Source organism: Cervus canadensis, chromosome 1 (genome assembly GCF_019320065.1).
Source record: "Cervus canadensis isolate Bull #8, Minnesota chromosome 1, ASM1932006v1, whole genome shotgun sequence".
In the NCBI taxonomy this organism is placed as follows: domain Eukaryota; kingdom Metazoa; phylum Chordata; class Mammalia; order Artiodactyla; family Cervidae; genus Cervus; species Cervus canadensis.
In genome coordinates this window covers 101,178,919-101,201,866 of record NC_057386.1, presented here as the reverse complement: position 1 = coordinate 101,201,866, position 22,948 = coordinate 101,178,919, and the positions used below count along the sequence as shown (strand labels likewise).

General features: G+C 46.1%; 1 protein-coding gene across 2 annotated transcripts in view; it reads right to left on the bottom strand.

Moving 5' to 3' along the window:
* Nucleotides 1–22,943, bottom strand: part of POLE (DNA polymerase epsilon, catalytic subunit) — a 56,037-nt gene extending 33,094 nt beyond the window's left edge. For both annotated transcript variants that reach the window (XM_043488358.1, XM_043488364.1), the window contains exons 1-21: nt 22,832–22,943; nt 18,488–18,629; nt 17,980–18,060; nt 17,509–17,553; nt 17,264–17,356; nt 16,802–16,956; nt 14,521–14,662; nt 14,314–14,394; nt 13,501–13,608; nt 13,059–13,169; nt 12,713–12,798; nt 12,420–12,539; nt 10,482–10,614; nt 10,276–10,389; nt 9,955–10,167; nt 9,585–9,692; nt 5,144–5,272; nt 4,966–5,068; nt 4,736–4,882; nt 4,233–4,378; nt 924–1,072 (exon numbers count right to left, since the gene is read on the bottom strand). In XM_043488358.1, coding sequence (XP_043344293.1) covers nt 924–1,072; nt 4,233–4,378; nt 4,736–4,882; nt 4,966–5,068; nt 5,144–5,272; nt 9,585–9,692; nt 9,955–10,167; nt 10,276–10,389; nt 10,482–10,614; nt 12,420–12,539; nt 12,713–12,798; nt 13,059–13,169; nt 13,501–13,608; nt 14,314–14,394; nt 14,521–14,662; nt 16,802–16,956; nt 17,264–17,356; nt 17,509–17,553; nt 17,980–18,060; nt 18,488–18,629; nt 22,832–22,893 — 2,468 coding nt within the window. In that variant the 5' untranslated portion in view covers nt 22,894–22,943. The remainder of the gene's footprint in view (nt 1–923; nt 1,073–4,232; nt 4,379–4,735; nt 4,883–4,965; nt 5,069–5,143; nt 5,273–9,584; nt 9,693–9,954; nt 10,168–10,275; nt 10,390–10,481; nt 10,615–12,419; nt 12,540–12,712; nt 12,799–13,058; nt 13,170–13,500; nt 13,609–14,313; nt 14,395–14,520; nt 14,663–16,801; nt 16,957–17,263; nt 17,357–17,508; nt 17,554–17,979; nt 18,061–18,487; nt 18,630–22,831) is intronic.
* Between the last annotated feature and the right edge of the window lie 5 nt (nt 22,944–22,948).

Genomic DNA, 22,948 nt, shown 5'->3' with positions numbered 1-22,948 from the left:
AATAGCTCATGACCTCAGCTCAGCAGGACTCTCCAGGGCAGTGGCCAAGAGAGCCCCCTCAAGTTCTCCCACTCTCCCAGGCACCACCTCACGCCTTCCTTGTTCTCCCAAACCCCACACTCATCCTCTTGACTTCTCAGGCAAAACACCAGCCCACCTGGCTCAGTACTCACATCTGGTCTCACAGATGTCAAGTGACCTGAGGCCAGGCCCTCCTGCCCCACGGAACTCTGCTCAGGTGCTAGCCTGCTCTCAGCCCCTCCCTCTCTGCCATTAAAAAGCAACAACAAATAAACAAAACCACCTTCCCTCAAACCAATCCTTGGCCCCACCACCACCTTGCTCCTTCAGGGCCACCCATGTTGACCCTCCTGGGTTCCACCCACAACAGCTAGGCCTCACCTTCAGTGACCTGCTCTGCCGAGGCCCCCACCCACCTGGCTGCTGGTTCACTGGACACACTCAGGCCCCATCTTGCCTCATCCTCCTTTGGCACTCTACCCTGGGAACATACTCCATGTTGGCTTTAAGACCTCCCCCATTCCTGGCTTTCTTCACTTCTCAGAAGACTTTACACCCCTCACTAGTCATATGCCCTGGAGTAGGAAGTGGCAAGCCACTCCAGTATTCTTGCCAGGATAATCCCGTAGACAGAGGAGTCTGGCGGGCTACAGTCCATGGAGTCACAAAGAGTTGGACGTGACTGAGCACGCATGTACTAGTCGTATGCCAGAGACTACCAAACCGCTCTGCAGCCCAGGATGCTCCGAAGAACACGTCCAGGAGTGCTGACGCCCCAGATGCCCAGAACCCTGAGTGAGTGTGACCTCAACCCCCACCACCCGCCCTCGCCCGCACCCTGAACAAGGCCCTGCCTCGCCCCGCTCGCCCAGGCCCGCAGGCCCCAGCAGGCAGGCGCCTACCCCTTGCGCATGACGTAGCCATAGAAGGAGTTGAGGATGCACTTGTGCGCCAGCTGCAGGGAGTCGTATAGGACCTCCATGTTCCTGCAGCGCTTCACCTCCGCCGCGTCCCCCACCTCCACGGCTGCGGACAGCTTCTTTTTCCACACCTGCAACCCACACAAAGACTGATCACCTCCTAGGCTCTTCCACCTCACATTCTGTACAAGGCCCAAGGTTTTGATATTTTGAAAATTTCAAATCTATAGAAAACTTCACACACACACAAAAAGTACAACAAAGACCATATATCAGAGAGGTCACTGTTGATACTTTTTGCCATATTTCCTTTATTTTCTCTACAGAGAAACTCTACTGGCACAACCAAAGGCAAGTTGAAGCTATCATGACCTGACCCCCCCTAAATACGTTAGCAAAAAATTTCCAGGAACAAGGACATTCTATATAACCTCAACACTATACTACACCTGAGAAATTTAACATGGATATATCAGCTTATCCCCCATAGTGTCTGCACACTTAGTGCTCACCTACCCTGAAACACTTTCAATCTAGAACTGCCCCACGTAAGACAGATATCCTGAAAGGACTTATGAACACAAAGAAACATATCAATATTACATTTTTATTACTTGTGAAACTAAGGACTAGGAGAAAATACTTTGTGATAGCAACAGTCCACTTCGACACCTCAGACCTGGGGCAATTTCAACCCCCATAGAACAGAATCCAGAACTTGGCAGCTAAGTGGAGAAGCAGAGGAAATCTATACCTCAAAACCAGTGACAGAGGCAGGGGCTTCACCCCACCAAAGAGGCCCAGAGGCTCCCAATCCAAGTACTGTTACTTAATTTATTCTCTTATTAATGTACTCGATGGGCTGAGTTATAGGGTTTCTCAAACAATAGAACTCAGAAACCACTGACAGGCTGAAAGCAAAGTGCACATTCTTAGAGGCAACATCTGAGAATAACAATTTACTCCTTAGCCAATACTTACGGACCAACAACTGTTTATCAGATACTACACCAACCGCTGGAGGATGGACACAGCTGTGTTAACAAGGGCTGTGTGCTATTGTAAATGGTTGCGAAGGAAATGTTCTGGTCACTGTGGTGGTGGTTACACAGGTGTATGCATTTGTCAAATCTACAGAACTGCCCACCTGAAAGGGTCAGACTTAGCCCACATCAATTTTACCTCAATAAAGTAGACATGGTCACCACCAGGGAGGGCGAGAGACAGGGATGTGACTCAGGGGTCTCTGAACTCGCTTCTAGCCTGAGTGGTGTTTCTTTCTGTTTGCTAGGCTAGCTGCTGTCACAGTGGTCAAACACTGGACATTCTCCTTCATCTCAGTGCGTTCCACTGTTACTCCCCCACCTGATGTGGGGTGTGTTACTCCCCCACCATCCTAGAAGAGGGTCTGGCACAGAACAGGTGCTCACTCAACGTGCTGAGTGATACAAAATTTGTATCACACTGGAAGACATCAGACTGTTACTGCTGAGGGGAGTGGGGAAGGGGCATGCAGGACCCCAGTAATGCCCAGTGCCAATCAGGGCTGGGGGGAGGGCGGGAGGCAAAACATGGTGACACCCATCTCTCGCATCCACACAAGCTGCACCTCCTGGGATGCTGAGCTTCTAAGACGCCAGTGGACAGCTCAGCTCCCAGAACGCTGCGAGGCTTGCATTTGGCACGTTAGCTCCTGCTTCACCATGACAAAGCGAGTCTCAGATAACAGAACTGTGGGGCGGGCTTGTGACACTGCACTGAAAGCTCCCATGATGTGAATGGCCTTGCAGAAGTGTCCCAGGACGAGGAGTCCGGCCCGTCTGTGTCTTATTAACTTAGGGGAACAAGAGCTACTTAGGAGGTCCCTAGTAAAAGTGACTGATAAAGAAATGCAGGAACGGCCATATATATTTCAGCAAATTCCCCATCCAATGTGAGAAGAAAAATTTTTTTAAAGGTTTGGAATTTAAAGAACAACAACAACAACAAAAAGCCCCACAAGATATTTATTGAGTGCCTACTATGTGCCAGGCACTGTGCTAGATTCTAAAACATAAGATGGATAGCCACAACACTGTCAACACTCATCTGATGAGGAAGATAGATGAACACGTAACTCAACAGTTTAATTAAGATACTGAGGCAGTATGACAATTCCTCTAAAGATTAAAAATACAATTACCATATGATTCAGCAATTCTACTTCTGTGTATATACCCAAAAGAGCTAAAAGTAGGATCTCAAAGAGATGTCTGCATACCCATGCTCACAGCAGAATTATTCAAAATACCTAAAACATGGAAGCCACCCAACTATCCATCAATGGGTGAATGGATAAATAAAATGTCCATACAATAGAGTATTACTCAGCCTTAAAAAGGAAATTCTGATACATGCTACCACGAATGAACCTTGAGGGCATTAGGCTAAGAGAAATAACCTAGTCACAAAAGGACAAATATTGTATGATTCCACTTACATGAGGTTCCCAGACTCAATAGTCCACAGAAACCAGAATGGAGGATCACTGTTAAGGGAGTGCAGTTTCAGTGTTGCAAGATAAAGAGTTCTGGAGATGGATGGTAATGATAACTGCAATGTGAATGTACTTAATGCCACTGATCTGTACACTTAAAAATGTTAAATTTCATGTTGTGCATATTTTACCATAGTAAAAATACAAAGTTAACAATGATAATAAATATCAAAGCCTGATGATGACAGTCTATCAGGGCAGTTCACGATGTGAAGAATGAGTCTAGTGGTGAAGGAAGGTCTCTCAGAAAAAAACTCGATATGCTTAAATATAAAACAATTACCTGTTGATATTACAACTGAGGTACTGCTATGTTATTTCCCTAGTCCTACTGGTGAAACATGTCAGTAAACACACTCCCCTCACCCCGGTCAGAGGCTGGCAAAGTAAAGGGCCACACCTGTACATAGGAAGTAACGGACCACACACGGACAGTGCACACCCTCAGTCTCTGCTGCTCCCTGCCTGCTGCGGGCAAACACAGCTCAGATCCAGGAAAACTTATTTATAAACATGGCCAGCCCAGCCGTAGCTTGCTGACCCTTGCTCTAAATAATTACTTTAAAAGCAGTCATTCAGAATAGCTTCGAGGCCCCAGACCCTTAATTCTTCAAAGTTAAAAACAACTGCATGTTTATTGTCTGAGTGCATGCACTGGGCCCAGAGATAGGGAGTAACACATCCAGAGAGTGCTGAGCAAGGATTTTCACCTCGGAAACTAGATTCTGCTCCAACCTCACAAAGGTCAGGCTCACCTTATGGAGACCTTTGAACTCGTAGCGCCTGTCCCGAAAAGCCCGTACAGTGTCCACATAGAAGGAGTTCTCCCGCTGGCAGATGGTGGTGAGACGCTCTTCCACTTTGGTCATGTGGATTTTCTTGTATGCCTTCCGGCAGTAATCTGAAACACAATTGAGAATGGGGGGCACATGAGACTCCACATGGGGGACAGGCCTCCTGGACACAGCCAAAGAAAGCTAGGGAGTGGATGCCAACAAACATGGGTTTTTTGGGTTAACTCAAAGGAGCAGAAAACTCAGAAAGACAAGCTGCTAATGAATCACATCAACGGGCAGCCCTGTGTGAACAGACCAAACAAAGACTGCAGGAAGGAGGGTTTGGGAGCCGGAAACTCGCAGAAGGACAAATGACAAAAGGAAGCCTATAGGACGAACTAGTTCACAGTGGTCTCATCTACTTCAACAACTGGTTCGACTGACCTCAAGGTGTGACACACCAACATGGCCCAACTGCTCACCTGCCAGCCTCCGCTTCTCATATTTAGCCTGCTCCTCACGGGACAGCTCATGAAAGGCCCGGGCTGGGCCCTCGGGGGTCAAGGGAGGGAACTTCTCTGACTCCAGTTGGTGCTGGATCCGATGATACTCACTGCGACTGGCTGGCACTATAAAGAGTGTTGGAAGAGAGGATGTGACAGAGACCCACCCACCCGCTTCCTGCTGAGCAGCCCCCAGGGCCGACACTCACTGAACTCGCCCCTCCACTGCCAGGCCATCTTCCTCTGGCAGTTCGCTCCAGGCTTGTTGAAGTCGCAGGCTGCACAGGTGGCCTCGTCTACCATGGCAGAGGGCTGTGAGGGGACAGGAAGAGAGTCATTAGGGTTTAGGCAGAAAGAGCTTGATTCTGGTATGAGAATGTGTCTCACCTGTAGGCGGTTCGTCAAGATGATGTTGGGGTACATGGCTCCCACGTCCAGGTGGTAGATGAGGGGACACTCAATTCGGTTAGGAACATCTTTCAGGGAGGTGAGCTTGGTCTTAATCTGATCACACACCTACAGAGAAAGTGGAAAGAAGTGAAGGCTGGTGACCAAGATGCAAACTGGAGACTGTACAGGGTAACAGGGAAAACACCAAGCGTCCCAAATGGATGACAGATAACAGGCACCACACACCAGACCCTGGAGGTACAGGACAGAGCACTGCAGCACAGGAAGCAGCAGTCTCCACCCCAAAGGAACTCTGGAGTTGGGAGAGAAATGTGTAATATGTGGCCTCATATGGCACAGCCCGTCTGCTAGCGAGTAGGGGGACCCGCTAGATTACCAACAGCCACACTTCCTGGGTGCCCCGAGTGCCCCCACAGTGCAGGCAAGTGACACACCATCAATGTCCCTGCAATTCCTCATCTAACGTATGAGAAGTTTCAAGTTAGTATGGACTCAAGAACGAGCCCTCTGAGACCAAACACCATGCTCTCAACTGTGATACTAGATGGTTTCCGGCATTACTTTATAAACCAATGAATCAGATTCTGTTTCCAGCCAAGGCTCTGAGCCTAAAAACCCTCCTGACACCAAACACATAGAAATCCTAAATGAAATATGAAAACTATCCCTGTAAATGCAGATGTGAGCTTCTAAGTTATCCCTAGAGAACAAATGTGATGAGGAGATTCAGCATCAGAGCAGTGAGTTGACTCTGGTGTCTGGCAGAGGCCAGGCCCTGTGTTGGGATCCCCAAGACCACCCCTAGGTTTGGTGACTCACAGGGGAAGACACAGAGCTCAATAGGCAAAGGGCAAAGGCGCTTGGGGGAAAGTTGGGAGGAGCCCAGGTTCAAGCTGGGATGAGCTCCATTCTTCTAGCAACAAGCTGTGATAACACATGAGAAGTGCTGTGAAAAGTACTATCCCCCAGGGAAGCTCATGGAGACCCAGTGCCCAGAGTTCTTACAGGGGGCTGATCACATAGGCAACTCTGCCTGCCTGGACCAAAACCCAGACTCCCGGAAGGAAACAGGTGCTTAGCACAAACCACACTGTTTGCACAAACAACCTGAGCACGTGTTAGTGAGACATTCTTATTAGAGGAAGGTGAGAAACCTCTTGAAGCCCGAGTTCCCAGACACTGGCCGAGGGCAGCCATGCAGCAGGCCTTTCTGAGGTTCACGGCCTCAGGCCTGTGCCGTGAGCTCTTTACCTCACATTTCTCATGCTGCCTCAAGGAGGGGCAAGCTACACACAACAAAAGGGAGACAAAATGCACAGCCCCAAATAAAGGCAGGACTGTCAAAAGCCACCTCCATAAAAGAATAAACTACAAGTCTGCTCACCATGTCTATTTTGGACTCTGGGCAAAGAAAACATCTTCCCTGAGCATTTATCATAACAGGCACTAACAGGTCTCCACTAGTTCTGGACTCTCCAGCCAAGGAACCAGGTAAGAAGGGGCATCGGGCCCATGTTACTTTTGGGGAACCCAGAAGAAACTGTCAAACTACTAACAGCCCTCCTCTGAAGAGGAGTTCAAATTCCAAAATTGCAGAGTGACTGGACTTCCCTAGATGTCCAGTGGTTAAGACTCTGCGCTTCCAATGCAGGGGGTGGTGCATGTTCGATCCCTGATTAGGGAACTAAACTTCCAGAGGCCACGTGGTACATCCAGCAAGGGAAAAAATGTCTCAAAATTGTAAAAGCATGGGGAAAAAAAACCCCACCATGACTGAGAGCAGACACGGTGGGAGGAGAACCCTAAGAACATCAGAGAATAAACCTCCTGGAATAAATATGGTAAAATAAGGCTAGTTAAAGATAAGTGAATAGATAAAATCTAAAACACAGGAAGAGAAACAACAAGGGCCTACTGTATAGCACAGAGAATTATATTCAGTCCTTGTAATAACCTATAATGTGAAAGAATCGGAAAAAGAATACATGTGTACACACACACACACGGGCTTCCCTGGTGGTTCTTGAATTCACCTGCCAATTCAGAAGACACAAGAAATACTTCCTGATCCCTGGGTCAGGAAGATCCCCTGGAGAAGGAAATGGCAATCCAACTCCAATATTCTCGCCTGGGAAATCTCATGGACAGAGGAGCCAGGCGGGCTATAAGTCCATGGGGTATGAAGAGTCAGACATGACTTAGTGACTAAACAACAGCAACAATAATACAGATACATGGAATTCCCTGGTGGCCCAGTGGTTAGGACTCTGTGCTTCACTGTAGGGGGTATGCACTCGATCCCGGGTTAGGGAACTAAGATCCTGCAAGCTATGTGGCACAGCCAAAAAAAAAGGGAAAAAAAAAAGAATATATGTGTGTGTGTGTGTCTTAAAAACCTGAATCACTTTGCTGTATACCTGAAACATTATAAATCAGTATACTTCAATAAAAAGTTTAAAAAAATAAAACACAGGAAGAGAAAGTCCACTATAAAGAAATAAAGCACATTTGAAAAACAACCAACAGAGAGCTTCTAGAAATAAAAATATTGTCCTAAAACACAAACACAGTCACTGAAACTAAAAGACTAAACAAGCTTCTGATAGTCATATACTTTTATTTTCTCTCCCTAATGTAACACCTAAATCAGAACATTAGATATGTACTTAAAATAAGTTCATTTTGTCCAAAACTTACGCAACATCAAGAAATGCAACATTAAAACTTGAGAACTACTGTACTTAGGAGTTATTCTGAGAAAAGTTGGCTTTAAAAACAAAAACAAAAACAAAAAACACCTTTAGATCTGGGGTCAGCAAACTTCTATGAAGGACCAGAAAATAAATATTTCAGGTTTTGTGGCTACAGTCTACTTTTTCTTTTAAAATATTTTAAAAATATGAAAACCATTCTTAGCTTGCTGACTGTACAAAAACAGCCCTTCTGTGTTATAGCTTGCCAACCTCTGGACAAAGTATAAATTGGAAAACATCTAAATTACACAAAAATCAACCAGAAGAAGAAAGGAGTATCTATCAAGTAGAACAGGATACCAGAAACATAATACTTACTGTTTCTAACTGAATTTTAAGCAAATGAACCACTCAGAGAATAATTCCCCCATCCTTCTGTGCTAGGGCATGCTCTGAAATGCTGCTCGGAGAGGGAAGATGAGACAACAGTAGTGGGAAGGCTAGGATGACACCTGGACAGGCCAGACGCTGCTGTGTGTCCCCAGCTGACATCTCCCACCAGCTGTCACCACACCACTGCCGAGATGGTCACTCAGGAACACAAAGGTGAACCTGCCACCCTATCCCTAAAGACCCTAGGCCACCCTACAGAGAACAATTTCAGGGACTTTGGATGACCATCTGTCATCTAGAAAAAGTCCACGTCCAAATTCACTAAGGTGTCTTGGGTCCCTCCAATTAGCACACCTTCAGCCCATTCCTCACTCATTTCATCGGTTCATAGACTTGAAAGTAGTATCTTTGGGGAATTCCTTTGTGGTCCAGTGGTTACAACTCAGAGCTCTCACTGCCAGGGGCCGGGGTCTGATCTCTGGTTGGGGAACTAAGATCCCACAAGCCTCATGTCAAGGCCAAAAAAGCAGTATCTTTGTTTTGTTCAAGTTGCTCTTTAACTCCTATTTGTCATTCAGCCTACATTCTCTTCTTCCCAAGTTGGTTCATGGAAAGTTCCCAAAGCATATGATAGCTGTAGCTGACAAGAGCTGCACAGAACTCTGTACTATGCAGAGCACGTGCACACGTTCTTGCTTGAACTTTGCCTGGTGAATATGTTACGCTTCTTGAAATCAATCCTAGAACTGTTAAGAACTGCAAACCACTCGAGTAGCGAATATGCCGAAGCAGGGCCTCTGATAAGAGACCCAAGATGCGTCACATCCAAGGGAACAGGACCAGCAAAGCAGGCGGTGCCTGGTGCCTCTGGTCATGTAACACACTTTGCAAATGGCACTTTCTAACTACTATGTGAAGGACTTTGTAGTTACGATATTTTACCCTGTAATTTGTAGGAATTCCTATCATCATTTTTAAAGTCTATAGACAGAAAAAAAGTAAAAACCTCCAATGGCTCCTTGCCGCCTACAAGACGCAGTTGTATCTACCCTTCACCTACCTCCCTCTCCCACATCGGCCTACCACTTTGTTCTGAAAGCCATCGCCTCCTCTGTGAAAGTCTCCTGTTCACAAAGTTGAGTCCCTCACTGTGAACACTACGCTGTCCTGTCCTGACTACACGAGACCAGGCCCCATGTCCTGTCTCGGCAACCAAGTACTATCACACAGTAGGTGCACAATGAATAGGCCACCGAAAGAAGCCACTCTGCAAGGCAGGGCATGTAAACAGACTGTTCTCCCCACATCACTTCTCCGAGCCTGTGCATCACCTCTTGGAAGTTGATGACTTGCTCCATGGGCACCTTCTCCTCTTCCTCGATGGCGTGACGCATGGTTTTCTCCACCCGCTGCAGCAGGAAGTCAAAGGCAGCAGGATTCTAACACAAACAATCCAGAGAGGATGTGAGTAAGACAGGAAAATGGCCCCACACCACATAACCTATACCTCAGGTGGGACTCTATCAACAGAACACTCCAGAAGGAGCGGCACCCTAAAGGGCAGGCCAGACAAAGGACAGCTGGTGAGGAGTCCACAGGTGAGAAGGGGGCGAGGACTTTATTTCAGCCCTTGTGGCTGGGTCCCTCCTGGGTCCTCCCATAGCACTGGCGGGACGAGGCCCAGCCTCAGGAGGGGCGCACCATCCGGAACCGGCAGGGGATGTCGCTGCGGAACACGCCCGACTCCAGGGCTTCCACGTGGCCACCCACGTAGGTCTCAGCATCCAGCACGTGGCCGTCATCTGTCAGCTTGTTGAACTCCTGCTCCTGCTTGTTGGGGAAGACGATGTTGGCATGGAAGGCCTGCACCATCAGCAAGGCCTCGCACAGCGTCCCAGAGCCTTTCCGCAGAACCTATCAGGAAACACCAGGCTGTGAGCCAAACATGGAAATCCAACAGCTACACCCACACCAGCTGCCTGGGGGCACCCTGTCAGGCAGTGGGCCAGGAGAGGCACTGACCTCATCGGGCTCCATGGGGATGATGGTACACAGGGCGAATATAAACGGGTGGACATACTTCATATACAGGTAGTATGTGGCCACTGCATCCGAGACCGAGTAGGTGGCCAGAGTCTAAAGAGAGGACATCAGACAGTAAGGTCAGTGAGGGATCCAGTGGCCACCACCCCCCTGCAGAAGGTGACTCAGTGAGGCAGCACACGTGCCTGGGGCTGCTCAGTGGCCATCCGGCACATGTCTTCAGGGTCCAGTTCCACGGGGTCGTAGCCCAGCTTGGCTTTGGCCGCCGCCTTGAGGTTGTGGCTGCCCACTGGCAGGTAACTGTCCCTCTTCACCCACCTGGAAAGGAGAAGGAAAGCAAAAGCCAGAGATAATTCTGAGACAAACCCTAGGAACCTACAAGACATGGCAAAGCTGGACACTCTACAGGAAGATGCAGGGTCCTGACAGGTACCCTAAAAGATCACCAAGACCTCACATGGTGTAGGCCCCTTGTGAAAAGCTTTCACCTGGACCCAGTCAACTTCACAGACAAACCCACAAACACAAGGAGACGACACAGCCGGTCCTTCTAGTCCTTGCGAGGCCTTCCTCTCACCCTCACAGAGAAATACAAAGGGGACCAGGCAGGAACCTGCCGTCTGAACTTCTTGATTCCTCCACAGCTTATCTGCTACAGGTGCTGCCAGGCTCTGTCCTGCTCTCCCTGCCCCTCACACCCTGCTGCCAAACTCCCGTCCTCCTCTAACACGATCCCTTCTGTGTAAAAACACTCAAGACCCCCTCGTGCCCATCTCCACCTCTTCCTTTCTCACAAACTCAGCCCCAAGACAGACACCACTATATCTCGAGGACTCACAACTTCCTACTGGCAGCATCCAATCTCACCTTCTGTGGCCTCTGCTCTGTGGGTCATCCTCCCCCTCAGAAACGCCCCGCTGAAGGATCTCCAGTATTGCTGCCTCCACTGAAGAACCCCACCTCTCTTTTACCTCTCTTACTTTGAAAAAAAAAATTTATTTATTTGACTGTGCAGAGTCTTAGCTGCAGCCATGAGGGAGCTTCAATCTTCGTTGTAGTATGTGGGACCTTTTTTAAAAAATTCATTTTTCTGGCTGCATTGGGTCTTTGGTGCTGCGCGTGAACTCTCTCTAGTTGTGGCGAGCAAGGGTTACTCTTCATTGCAGTGGCTTCTCTTGCTATGGAGCATGGTCTCCAAGTCTGCGGGCTCAGGAGTTGTGGAACATGGGCTTACTTGCCCCTTGGCATGTAGAATCTTCCCAGGGCAGGGATCAAACCCATGTGGCTTGCATGGCAGGCAGATTCTTAGCCACTGAACCACCAGGAAAGTCCCTATTTCTCTTCTTGAGAATCCATCAACTATCACGTTTTTTGGTCTTACCACCGAGCCCTGCAGTCTCCAGGTCCTCCATGTGGATGGGGCGCCCAGGTCTGCTTTTATTCTGAACCTGAACTCTGCCCTATTTCCCCAGGAGCCCAGCCCAAGCCCTGAGAACCAGAGTTTCCTAATGCCTCTTGCACCTGTCCCCAAATCTACAGATCCCCAAGTCCTCGACTCTCAGATATCTCAAGACTAGCCTTCTCTTCACTCCTGTTCATGTTGCAATCTGCCTGCCCCTTCAATCCACGCACCATAACACCAGGGGTAAGGAGAAAATTCATCAAGCTTTAAATGTGTCAGTGGCGCCCCATGCCACCAAAATAAAACCAATCTCCTCACTGGGCACAGGAAGCCCACAAGACCTTTCTCTCCAGCCTTCCTTCTCAGCTCTCTGGGCCACCTTGCACACTTGTCCTGAGTCTGGACACCCTAGCCTATCTGGACACCGTACTTGTCCTTCAAGACAGCCTGGCTGCCACAACCCAATCTAATTCAGGGAAGCCAAGGCCCCTCTGTGACCTCCCACAGCACCAGACCTCACTCTACCAGGTCTTTCTTTCTGGTCTGGTTTCTATACCCTGGGCACCAGCCAGCAGCCACTGTCCTCTCAGGGGACAGGAGCTACTTCTCGACAGCTTCTGTAAGAAGGTGTGGGAAGGACCAGTGTGTATAAGGGAGTCTCACTTACAGAAAGCCCTCATGAGACACTGCGATGAGCCACCACGTGAGCTGCAGGGCCTACCTGAGACAGTCCATGTGGATACACTGGGGTGATTTGTACTCCCCCTGGCTGTCTTTCTGGAACCCTATCTCCTGGTACATGCTCAGTCCATGGACCGCTGCTCTGGCCTCCACAAACGGCCTAAGGACAAGAGGACAGACAATCACATGGGACAGTGAATCTCTAATTTCCACAGAGGCCAGGAAGACTGCCCCAGGGGACACCTCACACCATCTCCTCTTAAACAGGGTGAGCAGCTCACCCACGCTACCAAGTGGTGCTTCCCCATCGCTCCCTCCCCTTTTCTGACTCACCAGTCAAAAAAGTCCCCATTATAGGTGACCATGACGGTGGGTTTGGCCTCCTGGATGTGTTCAAACCATCTTTGGATTAGATGAACCTGAATTTAACAAATTTTGGCAGTCAAGGGGTTACTTTACTCTTCCTCAAGTGATTTTAACACCTCTCCAAAGCTGAGGAGTAACACTTCACATGACCCCTTTATTTCCACCCTAACCTTATGTGAATGAGGACCAACCACTGGGGATTGAACCCAGCTGCTATTATGATTAAACGAATGCTGAGGTCTGAGAGGGTCACCATGCCTGCCTCCTCTTCCTATTCCCAAACATCAGGCACTTTCCCAAGTGGCATCTCTACCTCATCAGGCTCATTGAAGACACAGAAGGGTCCTTCATACTCTGGCTTGGGAGTGAACTCGAAATCTTCTATATCTTCTGAGACAATCTCCCTGTTGGTGATGAGGTAGCCCTGGGAAGTTCATTAGCAGTCAGTGCGAGTTACAGAAACAAAGACTAAGACACACCTCCCACATGCAGCCTGGAGACTCTTGCTACAAAACCTTTGCAGCAACTTGAAACACCATGGCTTTCCCAAAAAAGACAGGCTACTTAATCCTAAGGTTTGCCTGGAAGGCAGAGAGTGGCTAGATGCCAGAATAGCTTGCTTGTTCACTTGTTGGGCTCCATTCACTCATTAGTCACCAAACAAATACGAACCACGGGTGGACACTGTTCAGGTTTGGAGACCAGACTTGGTCCCGGTTCACAGAGAGCTCACATTCCAGAAGGCACCCACTCACCTGACCATCAATCATATAGGAAATCATCATAATCTGGTCGGTCTCAGCATCTGGAAACTTGAGGGGCAGTTTGGTTGTCTCAATGTCAAATGCTAAAACCACAGGGTCCTGAAGGGACAAAATGTAGCATTAAGTTGGCCAAGAACCAAGCTGAGCTCTGGAGACCCTGGTGGTTCTCTTGACACCCATGACACCTCCACCCCTACTGCCAGTTACTAAAAGCAAGAGTTGAGCTGCTGTGGGGAAAGGTCCAGGAAAAAACAGGACAGGCATCTTGGGGTGGACTGATCTACCATGATGATATGAAAACTGGAACATACAAGATAAGGCTGGAGCCACTGTTCACAGGAAAAGTCTAGAATTACAGAACACTTGAGTCTCAAGACACTTTAAAATGAATCACCTCATTTTGACCTTTATGACAACTTTGACAGGAGACTGTGATACAGAACTGACAATCTCATCTTAGATGTGAGAAAACAGAGTATAAACTATCCCAAGATCACAAAGCTGCTCCTGAACCAGTTTTGAATCCATTTTTCAACATAACACTTGGCTCTTAACCATCAAAAATGGAAGTCAGAGCTTTACCTCAAATGTTCAGATCCAGCCTAGCTCAAATACTGACAGCACACGATGATATATATGTGCAAGGTCAGAAACTGATAAAAAATACCAATTATTTCAAAATTCTTTTAAGAAAGTATTTGAGGAAAAAGAAGCAAACCAATCTCGAAATCAAATTCATCTTTCATCTTTCTCACCAGAAACAACTGAAAAGTTTAGGATGGAGGAAATGCAAGCAGTACTTACTGGTCGTTCAACGAGGTCATCGCGGCGGGCAATTTCCACTGGAAAGGCACTTCCTCGGTACCGGACATTGTACCAGTGAGCCTGAAGGACATGTGGTGCATTAACCAAAGATTTCTACACCTGTCCAGGGAAGTCTACTCTATGGATCTATCCTTTAATATCACCTCCTGGCTGTCAGTAACTACCCCCATGCAACAGACCACTTACCACGTGGATCTTCAGGTCGATGGAGAGACGGATGTGGTAAGGTACATCGTACTCTCGCATGTCCACAATGTTGTCCATCTGGTCGGCAGTCTTCTTAGAGGTTTCCTCTTCATCAATAATTACACTGCTTCCTTGCAGAACACTGCAAAATAAAGAGACCAACTTTTTCAACTATACTCTGCTAGGGATTGAAGTGGGGAAAGGCCAGAGGAGTTCACATAATGTAAACACAAAGGTTTATAAGGTGGCTGAGATGATCAGGACAGGCCCTTCTTAAGGAATGACCTTGGATGACCCCCATCTGACCAAGCTGCAGGCCACAGACACAAGGAAGTTCAGTACACTTAGGACATGCATTTTATTGGATGTAAGTTCCACCCCAATGAAAAGAGCCAAGAATAAAGGAGACTATTACTCGTAAGGTATGTCTACAGATGTGACCCACCTTCACTGAGGTTATTCTTCATCAAGAAAACAAAGACGACAGGAACAGGCCCACCCAGCATGAGCGTCATAAGGTAACATGCTCACAAGCTCTTAGCATGGTGAAGTGACTGGTAAACAGTAACTATTTCTGTGTCATAATTATTCTTATCATATCTGAGTGGGAATCACTGTCACTAGAATATTCACTCCAATATTAGTCCACTAAGCTTCCAAATACTGAATGGACTATTAAAGGGAAGAAAAAGGCAATGAGTTTTAGAGAGGGCTCAGGCCTCTGGGGACTCAGTCCCTGGATACAACTTGCAGTATTCTGAAAAGTCATTAATGAGCCACTGGGCAGGGGGTGCTGGTGCAGAAACATCCAGGGTCCCAAACTGATCTACTTTTGCCAGAGGATACAATTAGCTCTTTTCCGAAATCATCATAAATTTCTGCATGTCTTTTTTTAGTTGATTTACAATGTTGTATTAATTTCTGCTACACAGCAAAATGATTCAGTTATATACATAAACACATTCTTTTAAAAATGGTTTTCCATTATCATTTATCACAGGATGTTGAATACACTTTCCTGTGTTATACAGTAGGACCTTGTTGTTTATCCATCCTATATATAATAGCTAGTATCTGCTACCCCAAACTCCCAATCCACTCCTACCCCGTGGCAACCACATGTCTGTTTTCTATGTCTACGAGGTTATTTTTGTTTCATAGATAAGTTCATTTGTCAAATTTTAGATTCCACATATTAAGTGTTATCACATGATATTTGTCTTTCTCTTTCTGATTTACTTCACTTAGTATGATAATCTCCAAGTCTACCCATGTTGCTGCAAATGGCATTATTCCATTCTTTTTTATGGCTGAGTAGTATTCCACTGTATATATGAACCACAGCTTTATCCACTCATCTGTTCATGGACATTTAGATTGTTTCCGTGTCTCAGTTACTGTGAGCAGTGCTGCTATGAACACAGGGGTGAATGTGTCTTTTTGAATTATAGTTTTACCTGGATATATGCCCAGGTGTAGGACTGCTGGGTCATATGGCAACTCTATTGCTAGTTTTTGGAGGAACCTCCATGCTGTTCTCCAAAGTGGTTGGATCAATTTACATTCCTGCCAATAACTTAAGAGCGCTGCCTTTTCTCACACCTTCTCTAGTGTTTGTCATTTGCAGACTTTTTAACGACGATCAGCATGAGGTGGTACCGCATTATAGTTCCAATTTGCATTTCTCTAACATTTAGAGATGTTATGCATCTCTTCATGTGCCTGTTGGCCATCTGGTATGTTGAAGTCATCATAACTTTTAATTAGCCAAGATTTCTTCTTACTCTGTTACCCTGTTTCTTATTACTGTTGATGTTTAAATGTTTAATGAACAGTGTTTGTTGTCCTTTAAGTTTCTCTGTATAATAACCAGGGTTCTCTGGAGAGGATGTGCTACATAAATCTAGATATTTAATAAAATTTGCAGACATCTTAACGATTTCTAAAAACCATGAAAACAGACTCTGTTATGGTGGTGGGATCAGAAATATAAAATGTCTTTATTGTTACAGAAACTCAGTTTGAAGCCAAATCTATCCCCATGTAAGAAAGGAGGGACAGCTGAACTACAACCTGGGAATCCACCATTAATTTAACACAAAGGGAACATATAAGAAAGTCTAACTAATTGCTCTTAAGTGTTTCGCATTGAACAAAGCCAATCATTAAGGTAAATTCATTGCTGAGTTTTCCCATGTCCTGTTCATCTTGTAAACTTAGGATAAATGGGAAACAGTCCTATGAACCAACTGGCTGCTTTGCTTATGTGAACGAAGCTTACCTGGAGAGCATAGTTGTGTAGGCGTCACTGGCATGACCCTGATCCCGGTTTTTCTTCACAGCTGGGGAGATCTCCTTCCTCACTTTGACGAGGTCCTCCACGGTGTTGAAGGACAGCTTAATATAATTTCGTTTCAAACCAACCAAGTGATTTGGCTATGGAGTGAAGAGATGGTGTTCATGAGTTCAAGCGAAAAAAATACTACGTTGGAGAGAGAAAATAAGGGGAGAATGAGTCAAAGGTACATAAATGAGGTGAAGAGTTGGCAACTCCAAAGCAACTTGTTCAACTCTGCACGTGGCACCAACAATGCCACTAGAGTTTTTGAGGAGGAGGTAGGGACAGTCATGAAAGTCCATTATCTTCACTGCCCCACAGGTACCAAACATGTCCTCCTCCATCTCACCCCATGGGCAGAGCAGACCCAGCCTAATTTACCCAGAAGGGCTGGGTGATACTCACCAAGTCCAGATCCTCCTTAGGGACAGTCTCTACTTTGGCAATTTTACCCTGAAACTTCTTAGAAAGAAAAGATGAAACTTCTCGCTCACAACCCTAAATCAGGAACAGAATGAAAAGACATCCCATTAGAAAAATCTATTTCCTTCCTTGCCTGTTTCTCTAGAAGCCTCTTTATTTCCAGTTTTGACTCTCCCACAAGATGAGGCTAAGGTCATTTGACCTAATGCCATAAACCACAGACCTACCTTTCTGGTTGCAATGTAGAAATATGGCTTGTAGGGCAAGGCCACCTGCAAGAATCACAGCCCATTTGGGGTGATGACAAAGAAAAAAATGAGAAAAATGAAGATAGGCTGTTTTTATTATACTTGTGAGCAGCCTAGATTCAATGCGTCATTGACCTGGATATATCTTAAGAGAGATGATACAACAGAAAATTAGACTTGCACATATCACAAGGGCAAGAGTCTAAGAGACACAATACTGCTCATCTTTCAGTCTTCCTGAGCTAGCTTCTCTTAGGATATCTTAAGTGGAGACTAGTGTGGCTTCATGGGGCCCATGTTCCTGAAGAGCTTCAGGCAGCTGCCTGCTACAAGTCTCCCATAATCCCTCTCTCCTCACAGCTGCAGAGCTAAAAGGACACACATCATTTTGGGCCCAGTTATGCCTTATCACTGAGTGGTTTTTAGCTTCTTGGGGTTCAAGGGCCTTACCTTAAATCTGCTCCCATCGTCTTGAATAAAGTAGTAATCCACAGCACTAACTAAGCGTTTATCTTCATCTAAAATCTCAGTCTGCAAGAGAGTCGGTCAACAAGAGCACAAGGTTTTCCTCTACAAAGTAAAAGAGCCTTTTCTTCCTTCTCTGGGAAACTGAGTACTTTAAAAACAAAATCTTTCTCCACCTTTGCATAAACTCTACCAGACCCATTCACAAGAATCATGTCACAACAGCATCCAGATGGGAATCTCTCTGTCTCCTCCTCATCTTTGAAAGCTTTATTCTTATGGGTAACAGGGATGCCCCTCATCTTTGTTATTCCAGTGACCTCTTAATGACCCGGACAAGTTAAAGAGGAAAGCAGGAGAGCTGCAAACAATCCCATCTCTACCTGGATGGTCCACAACATGTTCCCTCCAGGTGTCACCTACTCTTCAGATAAGGGCTGTGCTGCCCTCCTGAATGGGAGGAGGAAGATGGAGGAAAAGCACAGGAGCTTACAGGGTGCATGTTGATGAGCCAGCCTGTCTTCTCACCCGGCTCCTTGAGTCTTTCAAAACCAAACCGCAGATCCATCTTATCTGTCCACTGACTGCGCTCCAGACGCTTGAGTGCGGAGACAGAGGAAGAGGGGCCATCATCCCTGAGTGAAAGGAGGGAAATCCAGTCTCCACTGATCATGACACTCTACACCCGCAACCCTCAGCCCACCCAGTGTAAGCATTTCAGATGTGACATGGTAGGAGCATCCCTGAAAAATGCTCATTAAGAAAACAGGACTCATAGGAAAAATATGACTGGGATGTCATATTGTTTGACATCATACTGACGTCAAAACTTGTTTAACTATGTAACTAGAACACTAATAAAAACAATCTTGGCTGGACATGCTGCCTCATGGGGTAGTTAAAAAAAATGCATAAAGTCCAGTATTGCAATCCTGAGCAGTTATCCCAGACAAAAGAAAACTCATGCTCACACAAAAAACTTGCATGTGCACATTCTCTGCAACTTTTTCATTATAGACAAGAAGTGGAAACAACCCAGATACCCTTCAACAGGTGAATAATTAACCTGTGTTATATCCTTCCCATGGAATACAATTCATCAATAACAAACTTATTGATACATGCAATAACCTAGAGTGGTTTCAAAGGAATTATTAGGCTGAGTGAAAAAACCAACTCCCCCAAATTACATACTTTATTCCACTTATATAGCATTCTTTAGAGATGGAGAACAGATTAGCCATTAATGGAGGAAGGGAGATGGCTGTGGCTATAAAAAGGTAGCATAAGGGACCCTTGGGTCAGAACTGTTCTGTGACTTGACTGTGGTGGGGGTCACGAACACAGAAAGTGCACAGAACTAAATCTACACACACGTAAACGAGTGTTCATGCATTGTTGTATCATGTCAATTTCCTGGTTGTGACATTGCACTCATGTCAGCTGTTACCACTGGGGGAAACTAGGTTAAGGGTTAGTCTGTGTAATTTTTTTTTTTTTCTTTAATTTTTTTCCCATTTATTTTTATTAGTTGGAGGCTAATTACTTTACAATATTGTAGTGGTTTTTGCCATACATTGACATGAATCAGCCATGAATTTACATGTGTTCCCCTCCCATCTCCCTCTCCATCCCATCCCTCTGGGTCTTCCTTCTGGGTAATTTCTTACAACTGCTAAGAACCTACAATTATCTCAAAAAGTTTTCTCTATTTTTAAAATGATGGTACTCAAATTTATTATTAGTTTGTTTCTTGCAAAAAATGCAATTAACCATATTCGACCACACAGGATTTTCAGAGCTTGGGTTTGATCCATGGTCCGGGAAGACCCCACATGCCGTGGAGCACCACAACCACCGAGCCTGTGCTCCAGAGCCCGGGAGCCCATGTGCTGCAACTACTAAAGCCGGGGCACCTAGAGCCCATGTTCCGCAACGAGAGAAGCCACGGCAACGAGAAAGCCTGCTCACTGTAACTAGACAGTAGCCATGGCTCGCTGGTTCTCTGCAAGTAGAGGGAAGATCCCGCAGCAATGAAGACCCAGCACAGCCAATAAATAAATAAATAACTTTTTAAAAAATAAAGAATGACCAAGTTGGAGACTACTTCTACCAAAAATCAACAGTGATGATTAAATCACATGATACATATGATGTGCAGACAGAATTTTTTGTAGAGTGGGTGCTTGATAAATAGCATTTGTGACATTTATTGAAGACCAACAGAAACAGAGAGAAATACTTTTTGTTGTCTTCAAATAAAAATTCTGTAACGTCAGAGTTATTTGAGATAACTTGAATGAACTAATTCATTTGTGTTTTCAAGTCAGGTAACTTGCGTTGGAAAAATACTGAACACTTTTCAAGGCACATGTAAATGAACACAGCACTCATTCAACCACCAGGCGGCTGCAACACATCTGGGGAAGTGTATCTCATGCTAGGAAAGTGAAACAAGGATGGCTGCAGTGTGCTGGGCTGCGCAGTTCAGTGTCTGAGTGCACAGAGAAAGCAGTGTTCCATGCTAAGCCATTTTCTCTTTTAGCTGGCTTATAACACTGAAAGGTAGCTTTAATTTCTATACAGCAAAGTCAATAACCATGTTTCTACAGAGTTGTTTGTTTAAATGCATAACACGAGAGGCAAGGTCCTGGTTTATGACTATTGAGTACAGGAGAAAAGTGTAGCCTGCCACCTGAGATTGGAGGGAGGCACTGGTACAGGCACTCAGATAAAATTTTCTTCAAACAGAGCCAACAGGGCACACATCTGTGCCACACTCCAGCCAAGGGCTCTTTCCTTCTCTACTGAAGATTGTTGAATTCTACTCGATTCTGATCCCCTTGCCTAGGGAAAACTGCAAATGAACCAATACAATCTCCATATTTTACTGATATTCTCCTGTTTGCCAAACTACACGTGAGCAAACTAGGGTTACAGAAATACCTTTCGTGGTGGAATAAACTGTACCTTAAAAGTATGATATACCTTCTGGGACACCTGAGTCAAGATGTTGGAAGAACCACATGTGGATAAAAATGGGGATATAACATTGTTCAGTGTGAGAGGAACTATCTCAACTGACAAGGGAAATCACTTCCCAGCTCAGTTACATCTGCCTCAACCCTCCCAAGCCTTCCTCAGCTTAGGGTTAAATAACTGTTCATATAGATTTTATCATAAACCTTAAATTAAGTACTTGACAAAGACTTTCCATCAACAGAACTATCCAAACCTATTTTGATTCCAGAGATTAAAATAATCCCCCCAAAATAAAATAAAATAATCCCAAATTGTTCACAATCTTTTAATTTCACAGGTGTGATCCCATCTAGATAGAATACGATAATTATGGCTTATTCATCTTCAAAACAGAATAATTACCATATTAGCATTCCAACTTAAAAAGCAAATGCTATTAATAGTTTCTTCTTTAAACTGCAGTTCTGAGATTCTGGCTCCTGTATATTTTGGGCTGAAGGCCTCTTTATTAGTTAAGCCAACTATATTCTCCACTCCTCAAAAATGTACAGCTAAGAATCCATACTCCATGACTTTTTGTCTTAATGTAAATAAATGAGCTACTTTATTATAAATCAATAAGCAGAGAAAAAATATGTATGTGTCTAGAATGGTGCAGTCTAAGAAAGGAAACAGTCTAAGAAAGCTAAATATACAAAACAGAGACTAGTTAGAGAAAAAACAAAAGATCTGAACCAAGCCTGTGTAGAATTCATGTCTTTAATTACTGTAACATGATTCATTAGTTATTAATTTATAAACATAAGTGGTCAGAGAATTTTGCTTAAGAAAAACTCTTTTGCCTGAAGATATTCTTTCGGTCACCTACACGTGAAGAACAGAATGACCTATTTCAAGATAAGGACCCTTATTTTTCACAAAAAATTATAGCCACCTGCTGTAGAGAGAATAATTGACAGCCCCCACACCAAAGATGTCTGTGTCCTAATCCAAGGAACCTGTTATCTTACATGACCAAAGGGAGTTTGCAGGTGCGATGACTTTAAGTATTTTGAGATGGGGATTATCTGGGTGGACCCACTGTAATCATAAGGTTCTTTATAAAAGCCAGAAATTAGAGACAGAGAGGAGAGTGAGGCTGGAAATGTGACAGTGTTGTTTTTGAAAAGAGAGGAAGAAGCCTCTACAAGCTACAAAGGGCAAGAAAAGAGATTCTCCCCTAAAGCTTTCAGAACGAACAAACCCCTGTCACATCTTAATTTTTAGGACTTCTGACCTTAGAACTAAGTCAGAAGCTGCTCTCCTTACTCCGCAGCCTTGCCGACACCGCGGTCAGGGCCGCCCCGACCGCGGGAGGCAGTAGGGCTGGACCCGAGAGGCCGGAGCCTTGCGGCCCCCCGCCCTCACTCCAGTACAAGACGCGCCGACCGCGGGCCTGAGGCGCCGACCGAAGGTTAGGCTGCAAGGCCTCCGCGCGCTCCTAGCATAACCGGACACCCTCAGCTACTTACTACCCTGAGAACTCGTGGGCAGCGCATCATCAGCAGGAGCCAGGCTGTGGCGCGTTCCCCCTCCCCACCCTCGTCCTAGAGCCGCCCCTTCCCCGTTGCGCTGCCACCGGGCCGCAGGCGGAGGACCTCGGACACCGCGCCAACAAGGAGACGGCGGGGAGAGGGGGCAGCTTTGGAGAGCTGCCGGACTCTTAACCGCGAGGCCACGTCGGGCGGCCGAGTGGAGCGCCCCAGGCGCTCTCGCCGCTGCCCACGGATGACGCGCGCGCGCGCTAAGCAGGGGGTGCTCCTGCGCCGTCAGGCCGAAAGGAATGTCCTCGGCGCCCGCCTGCCACCTGTCTCACCGGCTGGGCTCCCCGTCCGCGCCCGGCTCCGCGCGCAGTCGCCCGGTATTCCTCAGAACCATAACGCTGCAGCCACCACCACCACTTCCCCTTAGAAATTTGGCGCGCTCATAATAA